We start from the raw sequence: 25,637 nt of genomic DNA, 5'->3' as shown, positions 1-25,637 counted from the left end.
AAAAAAAAAAAAAAAAAAAAAAAAAAAAAAAAAAAAAAAAATCACAAAATACATCTTAAAAATGGCATATATGTACCATATATATTTTGACTATATACAACTATCTACTATATTTAATAATTTATATGGATTACGTACATAGATGTTTATTATATATGACCATTTACAATAAATGTCATTTACTTACAGCCTTATTATGTACGGCTAGTCATTGCGTAACTTATAAATAAGCAACGGACATCATAACCTAACAAAATTTCATGATGTAAGAATTTTAAAAAATTTCATTAAATTCATACGTGCTTATTGGGAAATAATTTTAAACAAAAAAAGTAGTGACGAGTACAAAAAATCGAAAGGAAAGAGGAGCGGAATGATATGAAAAACTTGATTATTCCAATTCAAATATTAGGAGTCGAAAGGAAAGAGGAGACGATATTAACGAAAAGATTATCGGCTTAAGAATTCAAAATGCCCCTTCTTCTTCAAGGTATATATTCAATGAGCTCCTTGAAAGACGGATGCAAAATAAGGGTTGAAAAATCTAGTGATATAAGCATCTCCGCTTGTCTTGGATTAGGTCTGAGTTTGTTTAAGTTAATTTGATTTAAATACATTGAACGACGACATGAGTTAAGTTAGTACCCAAGTTTTATCGTGTAAAATCAAACCGCTTTTGTACCTAAGTTAGTACCCATTTAAACTATTTTCAAACCGCTATTGAATATAAAATAAAAATATATATATATATATATATATATATTTTTTAATTTATCAAAAATATTTTTCCAACACGACCCGTAAAAAAAGATAACATTTTTAGTCATTCATATCGAGCAAATTGGCTCGTACAATATTAAGTTCATTACAAGGGCTTCACTTTGCTTTGATATGATATCGTTACAGATCTTAAATATGGTATCCAACCTTGTCGTAGCCATGATCGAGAGCCCAATAACTCTTCATCTGGTAAGTTGTCTCATAGAAAATTCGGTGTTTATCATGAGATCATCAACGGTAGTATTCATTTCTCTTTTAATATGTCCTAAAGAAGCTAATAAATGAATCTTTTCGACAAACTCTACACTTCAAGAGTCAAAAATTCTACCTATTATATCGTTCGATTAAACGTTCTTTGTCTCATTACACGGTCAAAGAAGAAAAAGAATCAAGGAATGTAACTATTTTCAAGAGCGGGTTGTGTTCTTACCACTGATGCAGAAGGCAGTCTACTTTTCCCGATCCAAACGGTACCGAAACTCTCTCCTCTGTCGGACACCTTCTCCATATCCTTAATGTTCTTCCTCCTCACTAGCCTCAAAACCGCCATTAAAACTAAACCCACCAAAGCTAACCCAACCAGACCACATCCAAACCCAACCACCCACCATTCCCACACCTTCATCTTCTTCTTCTTCTTCTCCATTGAAGATTTTGGAACAACAAGAGAAAAATGGCCATAATCAGTGACAGAACACAACCTTGGCTCTGTCATGTTCTTCAATTCAAAACCCCCACCATCTCCAAATTTCACACATTGTAGCTTCTTCTTCACATCCTTTTCTCCCAATTTCACTTCAGGAAACCTCACCAAAATGGGTTGTCTTCCCATGAAGAACAAATTCAGTTTTCGATTGGTTAATGTGCTGGAATTTGAAGTGGAATCATAAAAAGTGAAGCCAAGAACAGGGGCAACAAGAGTATAACCAGGAACTTGATAGAAACTTGAAGACCAATTCCCCAAATTCTCAAAAACTATGGCTATTCTCTTTACATAAGGGATTGGAGTGATTCTTGGCGGAATGGATATCCAACTCAAATTTTCTCCACTAACCCAGAAACTAATACTCATCAATCTAACATAAGAAACTTCAATCCCGGAAAAATTTGATGGCAGAGTAATGTTATAGACAACCCCTGTTCTAGGTTTTGACAGAGCATTATTCGTATATTTATGAACAAACCCACCAAGAGAATCGGCATCTTTAAACGAAACAGAGCATGAAATCAACATCAATAAACAAAAGAACACCACCCAGATGATAGAATCGTACCAGTTTCTCCTTCCCATGAATCAAATGAGTGTTTTCTTGAGCAGCAAGCCAGAATTTCTGATCAAGGGCAACAAAAAACACGATGGGGTTATTATTAAAAACCAAATGGGTAAGTTAGAGAAGGAAGAATCACCAGCATGGAGATTGCGGGCGTTCGTGAGCCGCCGTGGACGGAGGTGAGTGATGAAGTGGAGTCGGCGGCGAAGGGGGGAAGAACGATCGGCAGAGTGATGGTGTCAAGAAATGGCATTAATGGGAGTTGAGAAGGTTTGTTTATTTTTAATTGAATTTTGATTCCTTGTAAGTTGGGGTTTGTTGAGGTGAAAGAGAGAGAGAGAGGGCATTTGATAGGCTGTGGCAATGTGCTTTAGCTCGAAAGGCGTTCACTTAATAACGTGGCTCACGATTCTATATTAATGGATATCTAAAAACGTACTCACTTGCACTTGGTTCATTCTTATTCTGATCTTTTGCACGATTGATTTCGTGATTGGCTTGAACCAATTTGAGTATCAATAGTTCACGTCCACCTACCTTATACGATATTAACAATATATCAATGACCTATTTCTAGCTCGGCTATGTTTTTCTTCTTGCTGCTCCATCAAAAATGTTGTGTCTCACGTCCCGGTATATCTTAGCATAACTTGGATGTATAGAAAAATTGTGAGGTATGAACTTCTGTTAGCATCTCGTTTCTCAATTCGTCCCTTACCAACAGGGCACGTAAATATGCTTAATAGGGTTGTCGTGAACCAACAACTATTTGTAGCGTTAACTTGTAGGCCTATCATTCACAAACATCTTACAATATTTATGAATTACTCGTGAATGAAGTTCTAAGTTCTTGGTTCTATCTAGGCCTTCAACCCTCGAAATTTCTCTTGGATTCTCTAGGTCTCTTGAATTGTCGTTTCTGCTAATTTCTCTCATCAACATCATAGCTCTAGACCTATATCAAGGCCCTTGAGGCACGACCCCGACATAAGTTCACATAAGGTTCATGCATTCTAAAGTTCAATCGACTCCCAATGTACTATTATAGACCCTTGTCGCTCATGATAGGTTCACTAAGAGAAAATTAACTAGCAAACTCTCTAATAATTCTCATTGAGTATAATCAAATCATAGTCCAGTTCTATAATTATCTAGACCCCTGACAATCAAGTTAATTTTACAATTACGGGTTAGGTTGTGAACCCCTAATCGTTCTTGTATAATCGCATAAAATCACATGCATGGACGTCATAGGTCTCTAGTTCAACCAACTTTAAAGACACAGTTGTGGATCCCTCTCGATCATGATAGGTTCAAAGGAAGCTAACTAGCAAATTTCCTAACATTCCCACAGAGTATAGTCATAAATCATAAACTAGTTCTATAGTTATCCGGACCCTTGATAATTGAGTCGGATTTACGAATAATGACTAGTTGGAAAACCGCATAAACGTCACATACATGAACAAACCCTAATCAGACTCGAGTTCAGATCCTTAAAAAACTCCAAAATTTGCCAGACTCCTAAAAAAAGTGTGACATGGTAATAGACCATAAGAACCGATAAAATCAAGGCCAAGATCATACTATAAATGGTTGAACCACACAAATTAGGTGAAATCAAACGAGTTGGTAAGACGCTGAGACTCAAGCGAGATCGACTGTTCAGCTACTTCTCTAAGAGAAAAGAAAAACAAGTTGAGAGTGTTACTACTTCAAGTAAGAGAGACGTGCGACTGATCAAAATTCAAACGTTCTCTTAATCAAAACTCGGAAACTTGAGTTAGAGAAAATGAGAACAGAGTGGCCAGAACCCTAAAACACTGAGCACTGACAAATTTAGTAAAATTTAAATAAATTATTGTTATTCCAAATATGCTTTGTAATTTTGTGTTAAAATTAAAAATCATAATTGGTCAGATATCTCCAAGACGACTTCTTTTTTCTTAACAATTAAGTTTTTTTTTTTTTTTTTTAAAAGGAAGACATATTTCGTTTACCTTATTATTAATTTTATTATATATATGGTATGTATTAATTGGATTAAAAAGTATTAATCTTGTATGATGGACAAATTTATATCATAAATCTCCTTGTCTTTATTATTATTAAAATATTTTTTATTATGAACTTTCTAAATATATATTTTAATTTTTAAACTTTCAAAATCAAAATTATTTATAAATGAATTAGGCGTGGGTGAATATTATAATTTAAAAGCTAGGTTTTTGCGTTTGCCCCATCACCATTTAATCATGACGCAAGTGGCTCTCGCAAGGTAACGACTTCAAACTCAAACGAAGAACGTTATCTAGGAGGGAATGAAAATCATGGCTTTCGCTTTTTTGCTATTTAAATTAAATAATAATTTCTTTACCGCCAAATAGAGATGGAAAGTAGAATATTAATACTACAAATTAATTTTCCAATAATGTTAATATTTAAATGGTGACATTAGTCAAACAACTAAATTTTATCAACATTAAATCTGTTTTTATTTAACAGAAGTTTTTATTTATAATTTCTATTTTTTAAACAAGTACCTTTTTTATATTTATTGTTTCTTTTATAAAAGAGTGGATCAAGAAGGGAATCACATATTTTTTTGTAAAATCAATTAATCAACTTTAAGATTTAAGATTTTGGATTCGAGTGTATATCAAAGGATAAACATATGAATCATTAAATAAAAAAATAATAATAAAAATAAATAAATAAATAAGGTGGTAGAATGAGATGTTGTCTTGAATTGGTGAACACATGAAAAAGGAAGAGCTTAAAAAGTTAGAATTGAGCATAAAAATTGGAACCTATTCAAATACAATGTGTCTTCTTTTCCTGCCATTGAGAAAATAGCTAAAAGGACTGACTACTACTATTACTACACAGTGAGTGTCAGCATGAAAAGAAGGAAGTCCTTCAATTTTTTGAGCTTTGACATAGAAAATATGGGAAGCAACAACAAAGAAGCTATGGCTTGATCGTCAGCTCTGCCCTTAGATGAAGGATCCCATTTATGAAGTAAATACTATCTTCAGCCGTGAACGAAGTCCATGGTATACCAAACAAGTTTCGGTACCCAACTGCTTTCCCACCCGTAAACGTGTAGTTCCCCTTGTATTTACTCAGAAACTCTTCGCTCGGTTTCGATCTTGCTGAAAATTCGTAATCCACAGCAAAAGACACAGACCCTTTCTCCTGCATCCCCAGAAACAATCCAAAGCAATGGAATGAACTCTGCTGGTCCATGTTGCAATGAGCAGACAAGAAGAATCCTTGCCCTCCCAAGTGAAATGCTTGAGAGTATATTCGTCCAGACGGGAATAAACTTGTACATTCTTCTCGTTTCAAGTCCAGGTATACCACACACTGTTGTCGAGGGAGCTCCAGTTCAATGATCTTAACTGGCCTATACTTGTAGGTCCTCTCGATGAAGCGACGGTTCGAGGAAGTAGACTCATCGCTAATCAAGGCTCTCTGTCTGTGAGGAACATCTGCCTTGAAAAACAGTGCCTCGAGCACAAGTTTCGAAGCAGCCTCATGATCAAAGTCATTACATGTCAATACCTTCTTAAGCTTCCGGCAGGACATGTAGGGGAAGCGAATGAATTTGGCAAGACGAGTACCAAGGACTTCTCGTCGTTCCTCTAACGAAGAATAGTGTGACCTTGCCCACTTCAAAACAAAGTCAAATACTGCATCCTCCGATGCTACTTGAAGATCATTACTGGATAATATTGCCTCTATTCCAGAAAGGGGAAACAACAGTATCTCTTCTTGGAACCTGACATACACACATTACATTATCGTCATTATAGAATTTAAGATAGCAAGATCCCTTGACAAAACAGTTTAGGAAACATGGCTTGGAATATTTATCGCAGCGCATCAGCAAATCGTCAATGTGACGAACTATTGATGGCAATACATGTCATGCATGTCTTATTCTTATTTTATTAGCTATTGCTAGCAAGAGCAGAGCAACAAAGGACTAATGCCATTGTGGTACTTCTTTGGAAGGTGTGACTCGAGAGGAACCAAAGAGTATTCAAAGAGAAGATGACCAGCAGTGATGACCTATGGGATTCTACTAATAAGCTCTTCGCCACCATCTGGTGATCTATTTCTAATATTAAATTCTTTTAGTGATTACGATCTCGTACATATTTTGCCAATTGGGAGTATTTTTTGAAACCCTCAGGGGATATCTTAGATCCCCTTTTGTTTGATCCTTCTTTCTTTCAATATATTATTTGTTTCTTGAAAAAGAAGAAAGCTATAGCAGAATCAACAGGATGAACGTTGAAGTGGTAAGTTTCTTGTTTTTTTCAATTTAGATTAACATAATATAGATTACAGAACACAAAAGACCAAGAAAAGGAAAATTAGAAATAAAATTTTGATCTTCATGTGAGATGTGAACTTACTTAGTTATGTCTTTATAACGAGCCGCAAGGTACTGTTTTGCTGTATCAGTCAGTGATTGAACGGCTTCAGCCATTAGAACACTGGAAGGAAGCTCCAAAAAGAGCAGTGCAGACTCCGGTGTCATACTCAAAGTTCGCAATTGTCTACTGCAATACCTCATGCATGAAGAAACCTCATATTTATCAGCAGCCATTAGCACATCCAATAACGCAGGAGCGGTGGTAACAGACAGGCTATTGCTGTACATAAAGTTCAACAACTCCATGAGAGCAGCTTCCTCTGTTCCAAGTAAAAGCACATAATATAGCAAGTCAGTTTTCTCTTTATAACACAGCCAAAAACAATCATTCAACAGTTTTCGTTCGGAAAGAAATTTCATATCTTACCAGAGGCATTGATCCGTAAGGTCACACGTCGTTCATCTGATTCTTTCATGCCATTTGAGAACAGCTACAAGTTTACAAGATAGCGTGAGAAAATGAACATTCTTGGGATTGTTGGGTGTGATAGTTATGGAACAATATCAATAAAGACTATTGATGACATTTACCTTATAGAAGAATGGGCTTTTGGCCGCCAAAATAGGAGAGCTAATATGCAAAGTCTTCACCCTCACCACAGTAGAAGAATCCAAATTTAAATCATTGCAATTTGCAGCTTCATCACCTGCAACAACATTTTCATGAATCAAACACGAAGTTCGAAATTCAGATAAAAACCCGACAATCAACTTTTTATTTGACCACAGAAATTCTGATTGGACTTCTCCGTCATTACCTGATAGTGATTCTTCAACCATTGCCACAGGCCCCTCATCTGGATTTTCGGACAAGATATCTACCATATCGGGCTCATCACAGGTTACAACTTGCTGCTGTGGGCATTTACTGAGATCCAGAGCTGAATAAAACAAGAAAAAGGAATTAAGTTTTCCAGTAACTTTTCCGTGCAAGAAGTTGTCAACAGAAAAGTTACACCATCAACAATCAAGAACCCACCAAAATATTGGACCAAAATGAAAATTCTGCAAACTGAAAACATAAATTGATCTCTCGAGGTTCCAATATTTTATACAGACAGAAGGACATTGCATAAAAATTCCACATTTTCCACCAGCAACTGTAATCTAAGTAACCCATTACCACAGTTTTTATCTATTCTTTCAGGAAAGATCGACCATTGTAACCATTTAATATCAACATTTTAATATTAGAAACTCTGTATGAAAGGTTGTAAGGTATGAGCAGTTTGCTATTTATTGCAGCTGGAAAAAAACCCAGAATAAGCGTTCTTTGCACAAGAATATAAAATAAATAAATAAATAAAAGGACCTTACTAAAATCTGGAACTCGAAGAACAGAAGATTTTGATTCAGAGTTCAGAACGTAGACTTTAAATTTGTACATTTCCCCTTTCGTTCTCAGCTTAAAGTGCCTCGAAAGGAAACTCGTAACCGATTCTGAGTTCTAAAACCAATTTTCTACGAATTCATAGCCCAGAGATAAGAAAAACATCCATAAACCCAGATGGATATGAGTTAACATGCTCTAGTGATTCAGAAGAAACGGCGCTAAAACCACAATTAGTGTTAGACAAGAAACAAAAAACCCGAATTCTGTAAGGTTCCTCATAAACCAGAGTCGGTGATGGAGCTAGCTACACTAATCCAACGGAAAATTGAAATTATCTAAATATAGACAAAAGTTATAGTCGAAACCTCGAAAAGAGAAACAAAAATAGTTGAGTATGACTCACCATTTTCCGTTTTCTTTTCTTCTTTCCTCCTCTTTCGGCGAGCCCAATCGAGGACACTGCTGCACCCACCAAAATCCGGCTCCGTTTCATCGGACACACCGACGATCTCAATCCTCAGTACGCGATCGGAGAAGTTACTGTCGTCAAAAGCGAATCCAAAATCAGAATCCCGCGACGAAGTGGAAGCACCAAGCACATAATCGGAGCCAATCGCCGCTCTAGGGTCGAACAAATCAGTGTTGGAATCTTTCATCTTTGGTCCAAACAAACAAAACAATCACTCAACACGAACCCAGATGCAATTGAAGACAACCTTGATCTCGAAAGCCCTAAAATCTCAGCAGAAGCGGGTAGAAAGGGTAAGAAAAATATGGAAGAAGACGAAGAAGAAGAAGAAGAAGAAGAAACAATCAGAAATTGAGGTGGAAGAGTAGAGAATTTATACATTGGAAGAGAGAGATTCGTAGGAAGAAGCCAAATCATTTCGCCGTGTGAGAGAGGTTGGGTTGAAAACCAAAACCCTCGTTTCCATATCCCTCCTGCTTCCGTTCGTTTCTTAATTTTATCATCCCGCCGCTCATGACTGACTTTACCAGAAATGATACCTAATAAAACTATTTCCATTTTTTTTTTTTATTATTACTTTTAATTTCCATCTAATTTATTTGGAATTTTTCCATTCAATTATTTGGTCAAAATTTGTGAATTAAATTTATGATATAATTTCTATTTTTTAAATTTTTAAATTAAACCATTACCCAAAAATATTGAAGTATAAGAAGGGGTTGAAATTTATAAAATTATTGAATTTTTTTTTATTTTAATACTAATTTTTATATGAACATAAACATTGAATTACTCGTTTTATATTAATTTTAAATGGAAAGAAAAATCAATATTTTTTAAAAAAGTTTAAAAATAATTCGAAAAGTTGGGATTTATTTGGAGTCACCGAAGAAAGACAAAGTCAAATGTTGATTTCTCCGAAGGAGAAAATGTCCATTTTAGCGGTCTTGTTGAGATGGATGTTTGGATTAGGTCATCTCCTACCTCCTACAAATTGACATTTCTTTATTCTTATATTAGTTTTTTTTATTATTATTATTATCCTTACTTTCCAAATCATTATTTAATATCGTTCGAATTGATCTTTGAGACGCCCGAACACCGTATCTCCTCAGTTTTGTTGAGTATGCACGCCCATCTTTAATAGGCCCACCTCGACTCGACTCGATTGAGATGTACTTTTAGGCCTTTTGGCCTTGTATTCTCTCTCTTAGGGGGTTTGATCTAGCTTTATCTCGCGTAGAATTTTTGTTTGGCCCTTAGTAGTCTCATCATTCTTAGAAGATGAGTAACATGTTGGCTGATTCCGTGCACGTGAGACGCAGGAAAAAATCACTTGTGAAGAAGATTCAACAGATGCTTATCCAATAGCTTTGAATATGCAAAAGTGAGTATTTAAAGAGGTTTTCATCATTTCGAATAATATGGTTTGGTAATAGATCGCTTCTTCCAAAGCACCTCGTTCGTTACGCTCGCAACAATCCAATTAATTCTCTATGTGAAAAGGCATTGGTCCAATATTAGGCCGCCCAGTTTATTGAGCATTTGCTTTGTAAATACTTGCCGAGCTCACATGATTAATGTTTTGCCTTTTCTAGCTTAAAAATAGACTCATAATCTCTCAAAAAAAAATGAGAGAACATGTTGGATATAGAGTATGCCCTAAGACACATATGCACGTGACAGATGGTTGAGATTTATGTCTCATAATTAATTATTTAATTTTTAATAACAATTTTGATTATTTTAGTTGCAATTTGACATTATCCATTATACGAATAATCGAAGGTTATTAATGTAATATTGAACAATATGTGATTGACATAGGAGAGATTTGTATTAAAGAAATAACCTAAAATTTTGTAGTCTATAGTGTCTTATCTTGATAACTTAACTGATACGATTATTTTGTATTTGTTACATTCAAATGTTTACGTGGAGACACGTGATTTAAGATATCTTATACAATGAATATATATAATATTAGACCATGAAATATTTAATCTCTCCTTATAAAATCTTTAATGGAGAAGATTAATATTTACCTGATGATCATATAAATTTAGACCTTAATTATAGGTGAATTATGAACTCCTGTTTGTGAGGGTTTGTCCTTTATAGGAGTAACAATGACTTTTTTTAGCCGATTCATTAAACCTACCATCTTCCAGACATAACCAAATAAGGAACTGGGAACCCAATTTCATGATATGAATTTCAAAATTTGGACAATGGACCTCACCCTTTAATTAGTTTGAGGGGGATTTAGTTTATGTTTGGATCATAAACAAATTGCTCATTAGGCGATCAATAATACTTTAGGTATAAGATATAATTACTAGGGTAAAAAATACTTTTGATCCAACAGTAATTACTAACAACGTGAAAGGTCGGCTTGCATGTAATGGTTATACTCATGAACACAACTTATCCTACGGTGTATAAAAGTGCAAATTTAGATATATAGTAAAGTGACCTATAATTAAAGAACAAAATGTGGTGTAGGACCCAGTAAAATTTGGAAACTCAAGTAAGTTTAAGGTGTCCACGAGAAATTTAAAGGGATTAGCTTAATATCATGGTCATGTTTGTTGCTTTTCTATTGCCACGAGAGTGCAATTCTGATACTTAGTCCAACATAAGACACCGTTCTCATGTTTTACACTGTATTTGTTGGACCATTTTTTTACCCTTTACCATTGTTAAGAAAATATTTAAATTTGTAATCAAATTTTAAAAAATAAAACTATTTTTTTTAGTTTGCAAAATTTTATCTTAGATTTTGAAAATATTGGTAAGAAGTAAATAATAAAATACAAAGATTATTTTTGTTAATTGGTATTAATATTTCAATAAATAATTTAGGATAATTTTAATTAGATTTAAAATTAAAAGAATTAAAAAATAAAATTATTTGAGTCTAGAAAACTCCGTACTCGCGAACGAGAACCTTCAACGTACCAAAATTTCGACACGTCATCATACACGTGGGATTTCAGACTCCAGATATTTCCGGCCGGAAACACCAGAACAATCTCGAAGACACCGGAGACGTTCTTCCAATTCGACGTATAAAATGGCGCAGATTCTTACAAAATCATCAAATCTAATATCGCCGAGTAGCTTGGATCGATCTAAAAGCGACAAAAGGAACTTGAATCTTCGTTTTCTGGGTTGGTGGACCGTTTTTGCGCCGATATCTATTAAGTCATCTGGATTGTGTCGGAACCGATTGGTTGGATTTTGTTCTTTTTTGTTCGAGAAATCGCATCCTAGGTGAGTTTTCATGATATCTTCTTCATATTCTCTTTCCTTTTTGAATTTTAATTGAATGTTCTTAGTGGTCTGAATGGTAAATGTAGAATGTGGAACTTGAATCGGGGCTTTGAGCGATCCGAATACTAAATAGGATTCGATATCTTATGAAGCCTTATTCTGCAATTTGAGATGGTATTATGATTCTGTTTATGTATGATTCTGCGGTGTTATGCTCTCTTTTTATTTTCTTGGGAAGAATTCTTACCCATAATGTGTGGATTTTACCTGTAAACATCTTATTTTATCCTTTTGAACTCTGAGGTGAAGGATATATTTCTTTGAACTTTGTTCAAGTTGGTTTAGTTTAGTTATAATTTTTCATAGATTTGTAACTATGATTTGACTGTTGGAATTTAGCCATTTTAGAATTTATTACTTGATTCTGTGGCTAGGTTTGAGTTCTCTTATGATCGGTTTTGGACATTTTTGTGACATAAATTGGTATTTCATTAGTTGAATTTTGTATGGATCATGATTGATTATTGACAATTTTGTAATCGTGTCTTGAGGAGTAACATATTGCAAGTTTGTAGCACCCATCCTAGTTTGGAATTTTAATTGATAAAATTGAAATTGGGTCGAAGTTATCTACAAGGTTACTCTTCCCTGTTCTGTTCTTATGAACAGTAATGGCAATATAATCGAAGAGACGATCTTCTGCATCGTGTAGATGATAGTTTGTTGCCTGCGTATTCACTGTCTGTCTCTTACAATGTAATTTGATGATACTCTCAACAGGAATTACAAAGATCCCACGAGTTGTCTGAGCCAAACAAGCTTATCGCTTTTCCTTTAAGCCTATTGCATCTTTTTGTGGGCTTCAGATCAGCTAGAGGAAATGATTCCCATGTACAGGTACATGGACACACAGCCGTTCCAGAAGAATCGAATGCCTGTCAATCCATATCAGTATCCGAACATGGGAAGTGTCCCATCTTACACGATGATGGATCCAGCTAAATCATGTATGCCTCCTCATGATTCTGGGCATAACTGTTGCCATTATGGCTACCTTAATGGCTACCCAATGCCACCTTCCTGTTGTAATGATGGTAATTTCTTCCCTGGCTACTATAATTGCAGACCACCGCACCTTCCTGTTCCACCCCATCAGCATATGCACTGCTATGGCAGTTATCCACCGTGCCCTGAACCGTATTACGTCCAATATGCTCCTCCCATGCATTATAATGTAGAGCAGCCTAGGTATGAGTTTGACAAGAACATGATGAGGAATCATCACTGTTGTGGCTGTCCTAACAGCTTGTGTGGGCAGAAGCAGAAGGAAGATAAATGTGTGACGATTGAGGAGGAGAAACCGGACGATCAAAGAAAGGGGTCGATGGTTCCATTTCAATTAGGAAATAACCAATCCCCAATTGTGTGGATTCCACCTGACTATGTGGGGAGTGAAAAAGGGAAAGAACCTTCTGAAACTGGAGCCATGAAGCAGGAGAAGGAACGCCATGGTTTGAATTCGACGAAGAATTTGGATCCAAAGTTCTGGCATGGCTGGCCTTTGTCTGATTTGAGTCGCCTCGGGTCATGGTTTCCTGATGCAGAAGGCATGGGGAGCCGAAGTGTGCAAAATAATCAACCGGAGGATGGAAAAAAAGAGTTCCCATTTCCTCTTATTTGGATGCCTACTTTTGGTAGAGAGGAGAGGGCTGGAAAGGACGTCCAAAATATGGATGCTCCTACAAAATACACTGAAGAGCCTTCTAATGTTGGGAAGTTGGTACCAACGAATATCTTGCAGAAAAATGATGCAACAAGTGAAGGTCCTGAAGTTGTGAAGACCATAAATCAGAGCAATATTCCTGAAATGGATGTGAAGCATAAGACTGATGACGCCAACAAAAAGAAAGAAAGGAGATGCATTGCGGTGGAGACTGCAAAAGAAAACGAGGTAGGGGAGTCATCTAAAGATAATGTTGAAGGACAGAAATCAACCTCGCCAAAGAAATCAAGATTGCCTCCTGTTTGTCTCAGAGTGGATCCTCTTCCGAAGAAGAAGAATGGCAATGGCAGTTCGAGGTCGAAGAGTCCTTCCAAACTGACCGATGTTAAGGAAAACACTCAATTAGATTCAAAGATCAATAGCGCCATAGCAGAGCCAAACAGCGAGAAGATCATTAAGGAAGTTGAGGTGAAAACCCATGACAGCCTTGATGGTAATCATGGAAATAAAGAGAATATCTCAAGAAATGGAGAGCCACTAAGCTTGACAACGCAGTCTCAAGAGAAGGTTCCTGACAAGCTCTGCAAGGAAGGGACAGAAGAACAGGGGGAGAAGGACAGAACAATAGACCAAGCACCTACTGAAAAGTATGTGGATGAAGGGTCGGAGGTAAGTCCAGGGGACAAAGTTCAGGAAGAAGGGAAAAATGAGAAGCCTAACTTATTGGATGATGAAGCTGCCGTGCTCATTCAGTCAGCCTACCGTGGTTATGAAGTTAGGAAAGGGGATATTCTGAAAAAGATGAGGCAACTTGCTGAAGTTCGTCAACAGGTCATGGAGGTTCAAAATCGTGTGAATGCTTTGGAATTGGCTCCTCCTCAAGATGAGAGAGAAAGAGTGTTTGTTGGAGAAATGATAATGGGACTGTTGCTAAAACTTGATACCATACAGGTATTTGTCTTCTGCTGGACCCTTTCCTTTTCTTCTTTTTTTCCCTTTTTGAAAAGAAAAAAGAGTACAAGTAGGATCTGGAACTCTTACTACTTCAAAATTTATAAAATGTTGATTTGAATGCTATCCTAAGTTGTTTTCTTAAATTTTGCATTGAACAGGGTCTGTATCCGAGTGTAAGGGAGTTCCGGAAGTCTTTGGCGAAAGAACTTGTAGCGCTTCAGGAGAAAATTGACTGCATGGTGATTAACAAACCTACAGAAGTAGTACAGGAAGAAGCCGCCGTGGAAAAACATGCTGAACATTTTGATACAGAAACTTGTCATGAAATAAAAGAGGAAGAGCAACACAAAGAACATCAGGAGCCAACTGGGGATGGAAATAGCGAGTTGCCTGAAGTAAACGATGAGAACACGAAGGTACATGAAGCAGAGCAACTTGTAGAAGTAAAAGAATCTGAAGTTCAAAATGAAGATACCTCAGAATTGTCGTCTCATGAGTTATCCAAGCATTTTGAGGGTGAAGAGGCTGAATCAAAGGTTGAGATGGAACAGAACGTGGAGTTGTTGACTGATGCAGAGCAAAAAGTAAGGGAAGTCCTTCAAGCGGACAGGCAAAAAGAAGCTGTAAACCATCAAGCATATTCTTTTGGGGATACTCGTCCTGCAGAAGATTCCTTGCAGGTTGATGCTTCGAGGTCTGTCTGTGATGATCAAGTGGGAGCACAAACAGGACTAACACCTCAAGTTCTTGACAAGATTAATATTTCTGCACCTGCTGAGAATGGACAAACTGAAGATCAGTCGGCTGCAGGTGTGGAACTTCCAATGAGAGAGGACACCAATCCAAATAATTTCGAAGCTGCCAAGCTTGAGCAACTTGAGATAAGGGGAGAGGTGTCAGAGACTGAAGAGAATGCACATGACTTGGAAGTTGAACGAAGTAGTGATGGAACTTCTAATGTGAAGCATCCTGAGGGTGAGGAGGACTGTCATATCTCAAGTGTCGGCTCTGAGCAGAACAGGGAGCATTTGGGTTATACAGAACACGAAAATGAAAACGAAGGAGCATCTGTTGAAACTGCAGCATTTCCAGGGGAAGAATTGAACTCCAACTACGATGACCCGAACATCCAAAACAAGTTGGTAACCGAGCGAAACAAACAACTGACAATGGACGAGCTTGTGCCATCCAGCCAGTTAGACGACCAGGCTAGACGAGCATGTGATGAATCTGCAGATTTGCTAGAGGAACTATCAAAATCCTACCACGATCAGAACGTCCAAAACGAAATAGTAAACGAGGAAAATGAACAACGAACTGCTGATGTGGAAACTAAAATGGCGGAAGACATGCTGCACGAGCCACTTGTACTTGATCCTGTGCTATCCAGCAAGTTGGACAATGAGGCTAACGAGTTACATGCTGCTGATGAAGCAACTCTCGATGGCCCTTCTATTCAGATGGGTGAAGGGTCACTGCCTTCTTCGCCAAACCCGAATAAACTTGATTTGGGTACTGAAAAGGAGATGGATAAGAAACTGGTGGAAGAAAACGAGAAAATGAGAGAGATGGTGGAGAAGTTGATGGAGGCTGGCAAAGAACAGATAGCCATCATATCAAAACTGAGCGGAAGAGTGAAGGACTTGGAAAAAAGGCTAGCAAGGAAGAAGAAACAAAGGCGAGGATGTGGCTTGCCTATGCCAAGACAGCATACGTTGAATGGTCGGATAAAGGCTTGAAAGGATCTACGATCTGCATTATGCATATGTCTGTGATGGAATCCTTTTTGTAATATTTCATCTCGTTGTATATTTGTTTCTCATAAAAATAAAATGCATCTATGTTGCCTAGTGATCATGATCTTTCTTAATAACTAATACTTCAGCTTATTACTGTAAAATAGTCCATTGAGAGGTCTGCAAAACAGAGTACTTCAAATTGTTTATGGATTTATGGAACTGACTCGGATTTCGAGTTGAGTTAGTTATTTTTTCCGAACTCGAATTGACTCGACATCCTCAACAACACCCTATACTGCATTTAGGAGTAGAATTGCCATAAAAATGGACTCAACACAAATAGAAATATATAATACATGTGGGTGAACATACAATAGCACCAATCAAGAAGGATGTTCTACATAATAACAAGACCATTTGAACAAAGGATGAAATAAAAGAAAAAAGAACATGAAGACATCCTTCCAGAAAAAATTAGAGAAAAAAAAATACATGAAGATGTTAAAAATGAAATGAATTTAAGAGTAGGCTCTACTTAAGTTAACTAGTTTTCAAAATAGTTTCTGTACTAATCGTTGTGGTTGAATTTTCCATCTCTGGTGGAGGCTTTACATACTTCCCTATCACCTTTTGGTGTCTTCTGTGTCTCATTCTGTCTAGTTTAGCTTTGCTCTTTTTCTTTCTGTTCTCTTTCTGCCGATCTCGTAAATTCTTCTCTCTCTCGTACACACCTTGCCAGAAAACCTCACCTGTCGATGGCCATAACCACCGTCTTGTGGGGTGGTCGGCATCTGCTTCCTCTCCCAAGTCTTCATCCATGTTCTTTAGCGTGTCGTATGAAAACCATTTGATCCACATTTGGCCTCTTCGTATATCGAACTTGTGTTGTTCTTGCATTGCACCAGTCTCAGGGTTGACGTACACTATACGCCTTGCACTGTGGTACGCCCAAACGTTTACGAGGAGTTCTAGCAGCCTGGAGTAGCACTGCTTGTCCTGTGAAAAAGTACACAACTCTAGCATTTACAACAAAACAATACAAATGCACAAACAGAGGGCGAACTCGATGTTCACATGTGGGAAACTAAAAAGAAGAGGGAATTTACTTTGGACAAACTCAAGTAACATCGTCCACTTGAATGGTGTTCGTCGTAAAATTGCGCATCCAGGGCATCAACAAACATTCTGCAGACAAAAAGAAAACTCAAGAATGGGAACTCTTAAGCAAGAGTGCTATAAAGATAGGGTACAAGATCTCTTCCGAACCTCGAAAACATGACAAATTCTAGAAAAGATCTGGTTGGCAGAGCCCAGCTCTGCATGGCGGACCATGTAGAACCATCCGCAGGCATGGGCGGTAAGAATTCCTGACCTTTTATACCAAACATCGTCTTCAATGACTCGGAGAAAGCAAACCTATTACCGAAAGGGGCATAGGCAAAGAATTGATATTAGAAGACTGTATAATGAGAGTTCAGATGTTCCTGTACATATGTTTTCAGGTCTTACTTGCAATTTCCAGCATTTATAGAATCACAAAATGACCAAAAATCAAGCTGGTGCGGGTTTCTTGGATCCGAGTCCATGCGTGCCCAAAAGTAAAGTGCATCTCCATGCCTTCGGGTTTGAATTGCATCTAATAATGCACTTTCGGCAATTTTTGACAGTGATACCTATTCAAAGCACACCATCAGTTAGATAAAAGGGTGTTTCTTCTCACGGAAATGATAACGGTAGGTATATGCTGATATAGTTTTGTAATCCTTTATCGAATAGTCTAAGCGTTTACGTTTGTGAAAATAATCTAAAGATCATGTCGTAGCAGCCAAGCTAGAAACCTAATGCATGGACACAGAACTTACCAGCTGTTTAAAGTTCAAGTGGTTTGTTTCTTATTTTCAGAAGAAATATAATAATGAGTTCAAGAAGGAAACTTCAGAGAAAACATGGATAGAGAGACGTCACATACATTCCTGGCGGTTGCTCTCCAAGATTGAAAACCAATCCAAGCATTCTTGTGTATGCGGTCAACCCGGTTAGCAATTGCAAAGAAGGCTCCATATTCGCCGAGTACATTTCTGTAGTATGGGTTATTGAGAAGTGGAAGCCGTGAAGGTGCATCGATATCATCTACCCCAGGTCGCCTGCCTTTACTAGACTGCAAGAATTACGTTTAACATCAACATTCAGATGGTAACGACAACGAATCTTGCAAACATAGACACAATAAGAAGCCATTTTCGTTTATATTCGAACCAAACAATCAAGCAGAACTGAGAAAACAAGACGACGAGAAAATTTTTACGCACCAGCCCAATTCCACGGTAAAGAGAATATCGGTGCAGGAAAGGCCAAACTCCTTCCCCAAAATAAGGTTCATAAATGCATAATGGCTGTCCTGTCCTTTCAAGCTCCCCTTCATCCCTCTCATGCAAATCATTCTTAGACCGATCAGCTCTCTTAGCGCTTCGATACACGTCCTCCCATGTGGTATGAGGTTGTTCCGTTCTATCTTTGATCTGTCAAATTCAAGTAACAGTGATAATAAGAAAAAAATCTCTATAAATTATAGAGAACCAGGATGTGCTGCTTAAAATCTTACCTCTTCTTCCTCTCTTCTTCTTTTGATATTAGACGTCGCCGTATGTTTTTCCTCCTCCCATATATCGTATACAAACGACTCACTAAAAGCAATAAGACTAGAAGGCTTCGGTTTTTTAGAATGGTTCCAGTGCTTCTCAAATTCATCTAAAATCGTGAAGCTTCTTTCGTTTCTGTTCAGGATGGTCAAATTTGATACCCCTTCAAATAACTTCCACTGCCATTTTGCTTTCAGTTGGAAAGGGATTTCAGCAACTTCCTTAGCTGGTGCAGCTTCTGATGGAAGCTTAAGAACAGCATCAAGTAGTGAGGCATATCCCTCCACAGTTTCTGAAACCATCAGATTTTTCACAGTGCCTCTTCCAATCGAAGCAATACTGCGAGCCAGTGGCGATAATCTCCCTTTCGAGACCATTTGCATAATAATTTGGGAAAGTACATAGAAATTTCCCTTGGGGAACAAATAGCCATTTACCCTGTCATCAACCTAGTTGTTATTGCCAGTGTAGTCAGTAGCTTGTCCGGAATTTTCACGTATGATAAATATTTTCTTTAAAAAAAAAAGTATCTTTCATTAAATATGCAAGTACAAAAAGAAGAGGCCACACAGAGAAGACTTCAATCATTTCAAAGGATTGCCAAAAAGGGAAAAAGTTACAAGGAATTCCAATTGTTGGTAAACGAAAATCGGAAATACCCCTAAGCAATTTAGTGGTAGAAACACAAAAGAGTCATACTAAGCCACATCCCAAAGATCCTCCAAAAGCCCCTCATTAAAAGAACGGTAACGGGTTAAACCCACCGCTAGCGGATATTGTCCTCTTTGGGATTTCCCTTAAGGTTTTTAAAACGTGTCTGCTACGTAGAGGTTTCCACACACTTATAAAGGGTGTTTCGTTCTCCTCCCCAACTGATGTGGGATCTAACAATCCACCCCCCTTCAGGGCCCAGCGTCCTCGTTGACACTCGTTCCTTTCTCCAATCGATGTGGGACTCCCACCAAATCCATCCCCTTTTGGGGCCCAGCGTCTTTGCTAGCACACCGTCTCGTGTCTATCCCCCTTCGGAGAACAGCCCCTCGCTAGCACATTGTCCAGTGTCTGGCTCTGATACCATTTGTAACGGCCCAAGCCCACTGCTAGCCGATATTGTCCTCTTTGGGCTTTCCCTTTCGAACTTTCCCTCAAGGTTTTTAAACGCGTATGCTAGGTTTCCACACACTTATTATAAAGGGTGTTTCGTTCTCATCCCCAACCGATGTGGGATCTAACAAGAACACTGATGCTACATAATCCTTGAGATGAGTGGGAGAAGAGTGGGAAGATGCAACAAGGAACCAAAAAAATATGTCATATAAGCGAGAACACAGAATCTTAAAGAGAGATATTATACAAGTATCAAGTCAAGCACATAAAGAGCGGATGATAAGTCTATCTATAAACATTCAAATGTGAAAGGATGAAAGAACAGGTAAAATACATTTTACCTTCTTCTCTACATGAATCACATCCTTCAAACACTAAATTCCAACTGTTAGAACCAAGGATCATTATATAATGAATCTTTTAAATGAATTTCTTTGTTTATTATTGTAGTCACCCCTTTCTGTTGTATATTGGTTCTTAGTTATGAATTATTTCTTATCGTAAGCAATGATTGAGAACAAATGTATGACGTATCCGAACAGATATGAAGAAGAAATAAGTACCATCCTGTCCTAGCATAGTATCAAAGAGTTGTACGATAAGAAATTAGAAACGTACGTATTTCCTAATGATGGCAAGATCTGGAGCAATGATAGGTTTACCCATGCCCATGGCCTTCACCAAAACCTGTGGGAAAGATTGTTCTTCCAAAAAGGAACTATATATAACAAAATCAGCCATGCTTAGAGCATTGTCTGATCCTGAATCGACGGGAACATGCTCCACAATACTCCTTGGATATTCCAGTCTCTGAGCAATGGCCTAAGGAAAACCGAACGAGTCAATAAAGGCTAGCAATTCATTAATGAGAGATGTAAACCAAAGCTGACATGCACCTCAACAGCCATTGTGTAGTTGCCGTTCGAATCCCCACTTAGAACAAAGATCTTGAGATTAGAATTCGAATGTTCATCCAAAGAAAACTCGTGAAGTAGTGGTAATATGGCCTGCAAAATCATTGCATGTTCCATCCACATACCCCTGTACAAAAATTGGCTTCCAACAATGGCAATAACCAAGTCATCATTTGCATAGCCCATCCTCGCACGCAGAGAGGTGATATCAATCTCTGCTTCCAATGTGTCGGGAGGATAACTCGGAATCACAAAGAAATTCCCACTATCAAATGTAGAGTAGACCATCTGTGGAAGTTTTAGATTCAATAAAACCAATTAACAACTTCATTACATCACAGGTTTACAATGTATGAAATTATTCTTTCTTCCTTCTTTTTTGTCAAAAAACCAAGCATTGCTAGGAAATGATTTTAAAGATGATTTACGAGTAACAAATTTCTTAGTGAACAAGTCTTTTTCTTTTTTTTTCTGCAGGCTAATTAATTGGTTCATCCCTGTGTTTAATCTTGTTAAGCAACCATTACCGGCATGACATAATTGGGAAAGACAACAACAGTTGAATGGTTGAATACTCTCTTCCAATCATTTAAAAGATCAAATAACCCACTTGAACCATAGTTTTGAGAGCGTAAGGCAAGGGTTTCTTCACGGATAGTCCAGATAATCGGTAAAGACTTGAAAGGTTCCTGCAGAAAACTGTAAACAAGCAACACTATTCATTGAACTAAATAATAGACTTCCGCATATTGCCATAAGTTCACTATTAGTACAAGATTAGATGGATTGATAATGGACATATAGGCAATTCTTGGGATAAGAACACTAATGTAGCGGCAAAAACGCAAACAAAGAACAATAAACTAGAAAGAAAAAATAAACTGTACCATAAAAATTAAGGAATACATGAACAAAATTTATTTCTTAGTTAAAACGTTACAAATAAAACAAAGAACCTTTTTAGTACTTTCGAGTTTTTAGGAAAGGTTGCAGTTTGAATCCTAGAATTTCATTATTTTGGAATCCAGTGATGGATATGTTTCGAAACAACTTTGGAAAGCCTATTTCTTTTGAGGTACGCTCAGCGAGATTCTTCTTTACTTATTTATTTTCCTCTCTTCAAAATTCCAAGAGTTGCGATGAAAAGTTCGATCTTATTAAATATCAAGCTTCTTCATGTTCTGCTCTCTCCAAAGCTTTTTGCAATTATTCTTCTTTAGAAATTAATTTAGGCTTACGATCAGAAGAACTAATATCTGGTTGTCGAGCCTTTAATGACAGAGAAATTGTCATGGTTTGGGCCGAAGAGGAAAAGCCCAAAGAAGACAATATTTACTAGCATGAGTTTGGGCCATTACAAATGGTATCAGAGCCAGACATTGGGCGAGGTGCTAGCGAGAAGGCTAAGCCCCAAAGGGGGTGGACACGAGGCAGTGTGCCAGCAAGGATGTTGGACTCCAAAGGGAGGGTGGATTGGGGGTCCCACATCGATCGGAGAAGGGAACGAGTGCCCCAAAACTCAGCTCAAAAAAACCATCTTTACTTAATGTAACTCAAAGAAAGCCTATTAAAGAAATGGCAACAATACTCCAGGGTTTTATGAAGTAGGATATACTATATCATGATAATCAAATGTCCATACTTATTGTTGGTACCAAAAGAAGGATTATACTAATTCTTACCAGGAATAGATATCTTTCACTTCAAGAGAGTGCATAAGTATGCCATCATAGCTGAAAAAAGCATCATAAACATGATTAGAAACAATACAAATTTTATTTAATAGAACGCTTTAGACATAAATGTCATTAAGTCAAAATATTGAAGTAGAATTAACATACTTTAGCCAATCAACCATGACCTCAGTCTCATCACAAGTTTGAATTAGAGTAACTGGGACTCCCATCTGCCTCCAAATATCACTCACTGGCCCACCCTGAAGAGAATAAACCTGTCGAGCAAACAATTGAGACATCAAATTATATGCTCGTGCAGATAATCTCTATGACAGATATCGTTTAACTGATATAAACTTAGTTCTTGACTTCTATTTACATTGAAAGCGCAGCCTTGCATCCATTGGCAAGAAAAACGGTATCAAAGCAGAAACAATTGTGCGAAATTTCTAAAGGTGTACGAACAACGGTATCAAGACAGAAACAATTGTGCGGAAGTTCTAAAGGTGTACGAACAACTGTATCAAGACAGAAACAATTGTGCGAAAGTTCTAAAGGTGTACGAACAACTGTATCAAGGTAGAAACAATTGTGCAAAATTCCTAAAGGTGAACGAACAACGGTATCAAGACACAAACAATTGTGCGAAATTCCTAAAGGTGTACGAACAACGGTATCAAGACAAACAATTGTGTGAAATTCCTAAAGGTGTACGAACAACGGTATCAAGACAGAAACAATTGTGCGAAATTTCTAAAGGTGTACAAACAACAGTATCAGCTGCTTCACTATATATGGAACGGGAAATTCCAGAATACAGAATGCTTACACATTTCCTTAAATATTCTCACAAATCTCCCAAGAGTAAACAACATAATATAAGTTGAGATTAAAGAAGGCAATGTGAAAACAAATGAATTACCTGAAATACATATCCTATCTCTTGCAGAGCAGATGCAATGGTTACCATCAGCACTTGATAAGAATCAACCAACAGATCTGAAAATACCTTTAAGGAGAAAATGATATTCAAGTGAATTTTAACATCAAACAACATCAGGCATGCATTCAGTAACATTCAACTGAAGAACAAAATCCATAAACACTGTCAAATCTACACAAGACATGAAGTTAAAGAGAAGAATTCACAGTCCACGGAAGAACATAAATGGAAGAGGCCCAAAGATTTGAACAATTCAAGAACATAGCTAGGATTGAGTAGCAAACTCACCAGTGCAAGATGAGGTTTCCTATATCCATAACGATTTCTAGTCCTATTCAAAGATTGAAACCCTGTTTCTCTTGATTCCCTTTGAAATTTCTCCAGAAGCTTTGATGGTTCAAATCGAATATCCTCCCCAAATTCCAACATGCCCAGCTCCTCTAAGAACTTCAAATCCCCTAAACTTCTCTTCGCATCTTTAAAAGAAATCTCAGACTTCTCCACGACTGATCCAGGCAAGAACATTTGAAAAAGAACCACAAAGAAAAGGAACACAACCACAGTACAAATCCATTGCAAGTAATCAAACTTTTGGAAAAGCAAAAACCGGGAAAATCTCGATCTAGGTCTCTGCAAATAGGAGTATCTTTCCCCCTTGTTAGTTGATGAAGAACGAAGAAAAGGGTCTCTCTTCAATGGAAATCCATTTTCCAGTGAACCCATTTGCTTCCATCCAATTACAGTAAAGTAAAACGCCTCAACTCAACATCCCAAAATCAATCGCATAAAATAACACCAAATTCACAGCCGAAACCTGAGAATCTCGAGATTCAGAATCAAAACAGAAATGACCCAGAAATCGCCGACAATTGCTTAAATGGGCTGCAACGGGTTTGGCACTAGAAGCAGTAAATTGAGGGCGAAAAGTAGAGGATGCTTGTGAGCTAGTGAACACAGAAAGAGAGGTGAAATTGCTCAAGTGAAGGAGAACCAACGAGGATTGAAAAGAGATGATGTGGATGCGGGCATCATCGTCGTCAAGAGTCAAATTCAATTCCAAATGGGTCTCGAAAATCAAAGATTTTCAAAGATTTTACTGGAAAATGGTGGGTATTTGCTAAATATAGGGCTCCGCACTTTAATTTGAGATTACATCAAAATAAACAAATCAGAATTAGTTCTGAAAGTGAAAGATTCTAGCAGTGCTACTGTTGCAACACTCCATTTTTAGACAGATTTACATACTTTTTTTTCTTTTTTTTCTAAAAACAAGTTTAATTTGAGTTTTGATCCTAGTTTCTTATTATTATATATTAACAAATATATATATAAAAAAAATTAAAAATTAATTTTTGTTTACCTATCTGAAGAAATTAAATTATGTTTAAATTCTTGTTTGTGAATCAAATAAATGTGTTGGGTACGTTATCACAACTCTATTTAAATATTTTATTTTTATTGAACTAAATTACTAAAATAATTTAATTTTCATTTATGTAACTTAAATTTTAAGTTTTTGAATTTATTTTGTCATCAATTTTAATAATTATTCTTAAATAAATGACTTTAATAAAATAAATTATATAAGTGTAAATAGTACACTTATATGCTAAAATGAATTATGTTAAGTGAGATATATTATAAATATAATATAATTATAATAATTTATTAATAAAATAGAAAAACTTAAAAAAAAAATAGAATATTTAATTAATTTGTACTGGCTATAGTATATTTATATTAATTATAGTTTTAATTTGAGTCAATTAATTTTATTTAAAATTATGATACATTAATGAATGAGATAGTGAAAACTAATCCTAATAAATAATTAATTTGTTGTAATTATAATTATTGACGATCATTTTTATAGGTTAATTCATTCAATTTAATTAATTAATTATATTCAAGATATTGTTATTTATTTATTTGTTTATTTTAGTAAATAAGTACTTTATTTATTTAATATTCTTTTGACAAATAATAATAATAATAAATATATTTGATGAATTATTATAATTAAATAATTAATCAAAGACCCATTAATAAAATTGATAGAATCCGAACACATTAAAATATGTGTGAAATTTTGCGTCCAACTATGGGGACAACGCTGGAGGCGCGCTCATGGGACCGTGTCCACCAATGGATTGTCCCTACGGGCTGAAGACGTGCGTTTAGGCTGAAGCTCTACGTTTGTGCGTCTCGAATACGGTTCGTGGATGCAGGTTAGGTCCAAATCGATTCGATCTTTCATCTTCACCTGATTGTAGTGGCTGATTTTTCCTCCTCCAAATGACATATTTTCAAACTGAAATTTCGAGGCTCGTACTTCAAAATGAAAAAATTTATCTCGTGGCATAATA

At 36.7% G+C, this 25,637-nt stretch overlaps 4 protein-coding genes across 5 annotated transcripts; 1 reads left to right on the top strand and 3 right to left on the bottom strand.

Moving 5' to 3' along the window:
• Positions 1 to 1,001: 1,001 nt before the first annotated feature.
• Positions 1,002 to 2,400, bottom strand: LOC111464439. The gene is made up of 2 exons (XM_023108638.1): positions 2,188 to 2,400; positions 1,002 to 2,111 (listed from the first exon to the last, which is right to left on the bottom strand). The coding sequence occupies exon 2, from the start codon at positions 2,069 to 2,071 to the stop codon at positions 1,169 to 1,171; it is 903 nt and encodes a 300-aa protein (XP_022964406.1). The 5' UTR covers positions 2,072 to 2,111; positions 2,188 to 2,400; the 3' UTR covers positions 1,002 to 1,168.
• A 2,375-nt stretch (positions 2,401 to 4,775) lies between these two features.
• On the bottom strand, positions 4,776 to 8,840 carry LOC111464495 (BTB/POZ domain-containing protein POB1). Its single transcript, XM_023108717.1, has 7 exons — positions 8,680 to 8,840; positions 8,235 to 8,563; positions 7,257 to 7,379; positions 7,030 to 7,145; positions 6,866 to 6,929; positions 6,479 to 6,758; positions 4,776 to 5,835 (listed from the first exon to the last, which is right to left on the bottom strand). Exons 2-7 carry the CDS (start codon positions 8,485 to 8,487, stop codon positions 5,022 to 5,024), a joined length of 1,650 nt encoding a protein of 549 aa, XP_022964485.1. The 5' UTR covers positions 8,488 to 8,563; positions 8,680 to 8,840; the 3' UTR covers positions 4,776 to 5,021.
• A 2,553-nt stretch (positions 8,841 to 11,393) lies between these two features.
• LOC111464583 (BAG family molecular chaperone regulator 6) lies at positions 11,394 to 16,127 on the top strand. 2 transcript variants are annotated; one of them, XM_023108861.1, is made up of 4 exons: positions 11,394 to 11,576; positions 12,357 to 14,250; positions 14,412 to 16,001; positions 16,039 to 16,127. In XM_023108861.1, the coding sequence occupies exons 2-3, from the start codon at positions 12,457 to 12,459 to the stop codon at positions 15,990 to 15,992; spliced, it is 3,375 nt and encodes a 1,124-aa protein (XP_022964629.1). In that variant the 5' UTR covers positions 11,394 to 11,576; positions 12,357 to 12,456; the 3' UTR covers positions 15,993 to 16,001; positions 16,039 to 16,127. The 2 variants fall into 2 exon arrangements, with proteins under 2 accessions (XP_022964629.1, XP_022964626.1); XM_023108858.1 differs by having other exon boundaries at positions 14,412 to 16,110.
• Positions 16,128 to 16,339: 212 nt separating this feature from the next.
• On the bottom strand, positions 16,340 to 24,377 carry LOC111464391. The gene is made up of 14 exons (XM_023108590.1): positions 23,560 to 24,377; positions 23,251 to 23,337; positions 22,494 to 22,603; positions 22,335 to 22,385; positions 21,180 to 21,351; positions 20,635 to 20,940; positions 20,357 to 20,560; positions 18,595 to 19,080; positions 18,302 to 18,511; positions 17,962 to 18,150; positions 17,502 to 17,665; positions 17,259 to 17,408; positions 17,099 to 17,177; positions 16,340 to 16,988 (listed from the first exon to the last, which is right to left on the bottom strand). The coding sequence occupies exons 1-14, from the start codon at positions 23,992 to 23,994 to the stop codon at positions 16,533 to 16,535; spliced, it is 3,099 nt and encodes a 1,032-aa protein (XP_022964358.1). The 5' UTR covers positions 23,995 to 24,377; the 3' UTR covers positions 16,340 to 16,532.
• Positions 24,378 to 25,637: the final 1,260 nt, after the last annotated feature.

This window comes from Cucurbita moschata, unplaced genomic scaffold (genome assembly GCF_002738365.1).
Source record: "Cucurbita moschata cultivar Rifu unplaced genomic scaffold, Cmos_1.0 Cmo_Scf00030, whole genome shotgun sequence".
NCBI classification, from domain to species: domain Eukaryota; kingdom Viridiplantae; phylum Streptophyta; class Magnoliopsida; order Cucurbitales; family Cucurbitaceae; genus Cucurbita; species Cucurbita moschata.
The sequence above is the reverse complement of the archived record's forward strand: the minus strand, read 5'-3'. Positions and strand labels throughout refer to the sequence as shown.

Bases quoted from the DNA above. Each gene is read 5' to 3' on its own strand.
- LOC111464439 (XM_023108638.1), bottom strand. From the start codon at position 2,071: ATGGGAAGGAGAAACTGGTACGATTCTATCATCTGGGTGGTGTTCTTT.
- LOC111464495 (XM_023108717.1), bottom strand. From the start codon at position 8,487: ATGAAAGATTCCAACACTGATTTGTTCGACCCTAGAGCGGCGATTGGC. The intron at 7,146-7,256 runs GTAATGACGGAG...ATGTTGTTGCAG, and splicing joins GGTTGAAGAATCACTATCAG to GTGATGAAGCTGCAAATTGC. The intron at 6,930-7,029 runs GTAAATGTCATC...GTAAACTTGTAG, and splicing joins AAAGCCCATTCTTCTATAAG to CTGTTCTCAAATGGCATGAA.
- LOC111464583 (XM_023108861.1), top strand. From the start codon at position 12,457: ATGATTCCCATGTACAGGTACATGGACACACAGCCGTTCCAGAAGAAT. The intron at 14,251-14,411 runs GTATTTGTCTTC...TGCATTGAACAG, and splicing joins TAAAACTTGATACCATACAG to GGTCTGTATCCGAGTGTAAG.
- LOC111464391 (XM_023108590.1), bottom strand. From the start codon at position 23,994: ATGGGTTCACTGGAAAATGGATTTCCATTGAAGAGAGACCCTTTTCTT. The intron at 21,352-22,334 runs GTAAGAATTAGT...GCTTGTTTACAG, and splicing joins GTGAAAGATATCTATTCCTG to TTTTCTGCAGGAACCTTTCA. The intron at 19,081-20,356 runs GTACGTTTCTAA...AATAACAACTAG, and splicing joins TTGCCATCATTAGGAAATAC to GTTGATGACAGGGTAAATGG.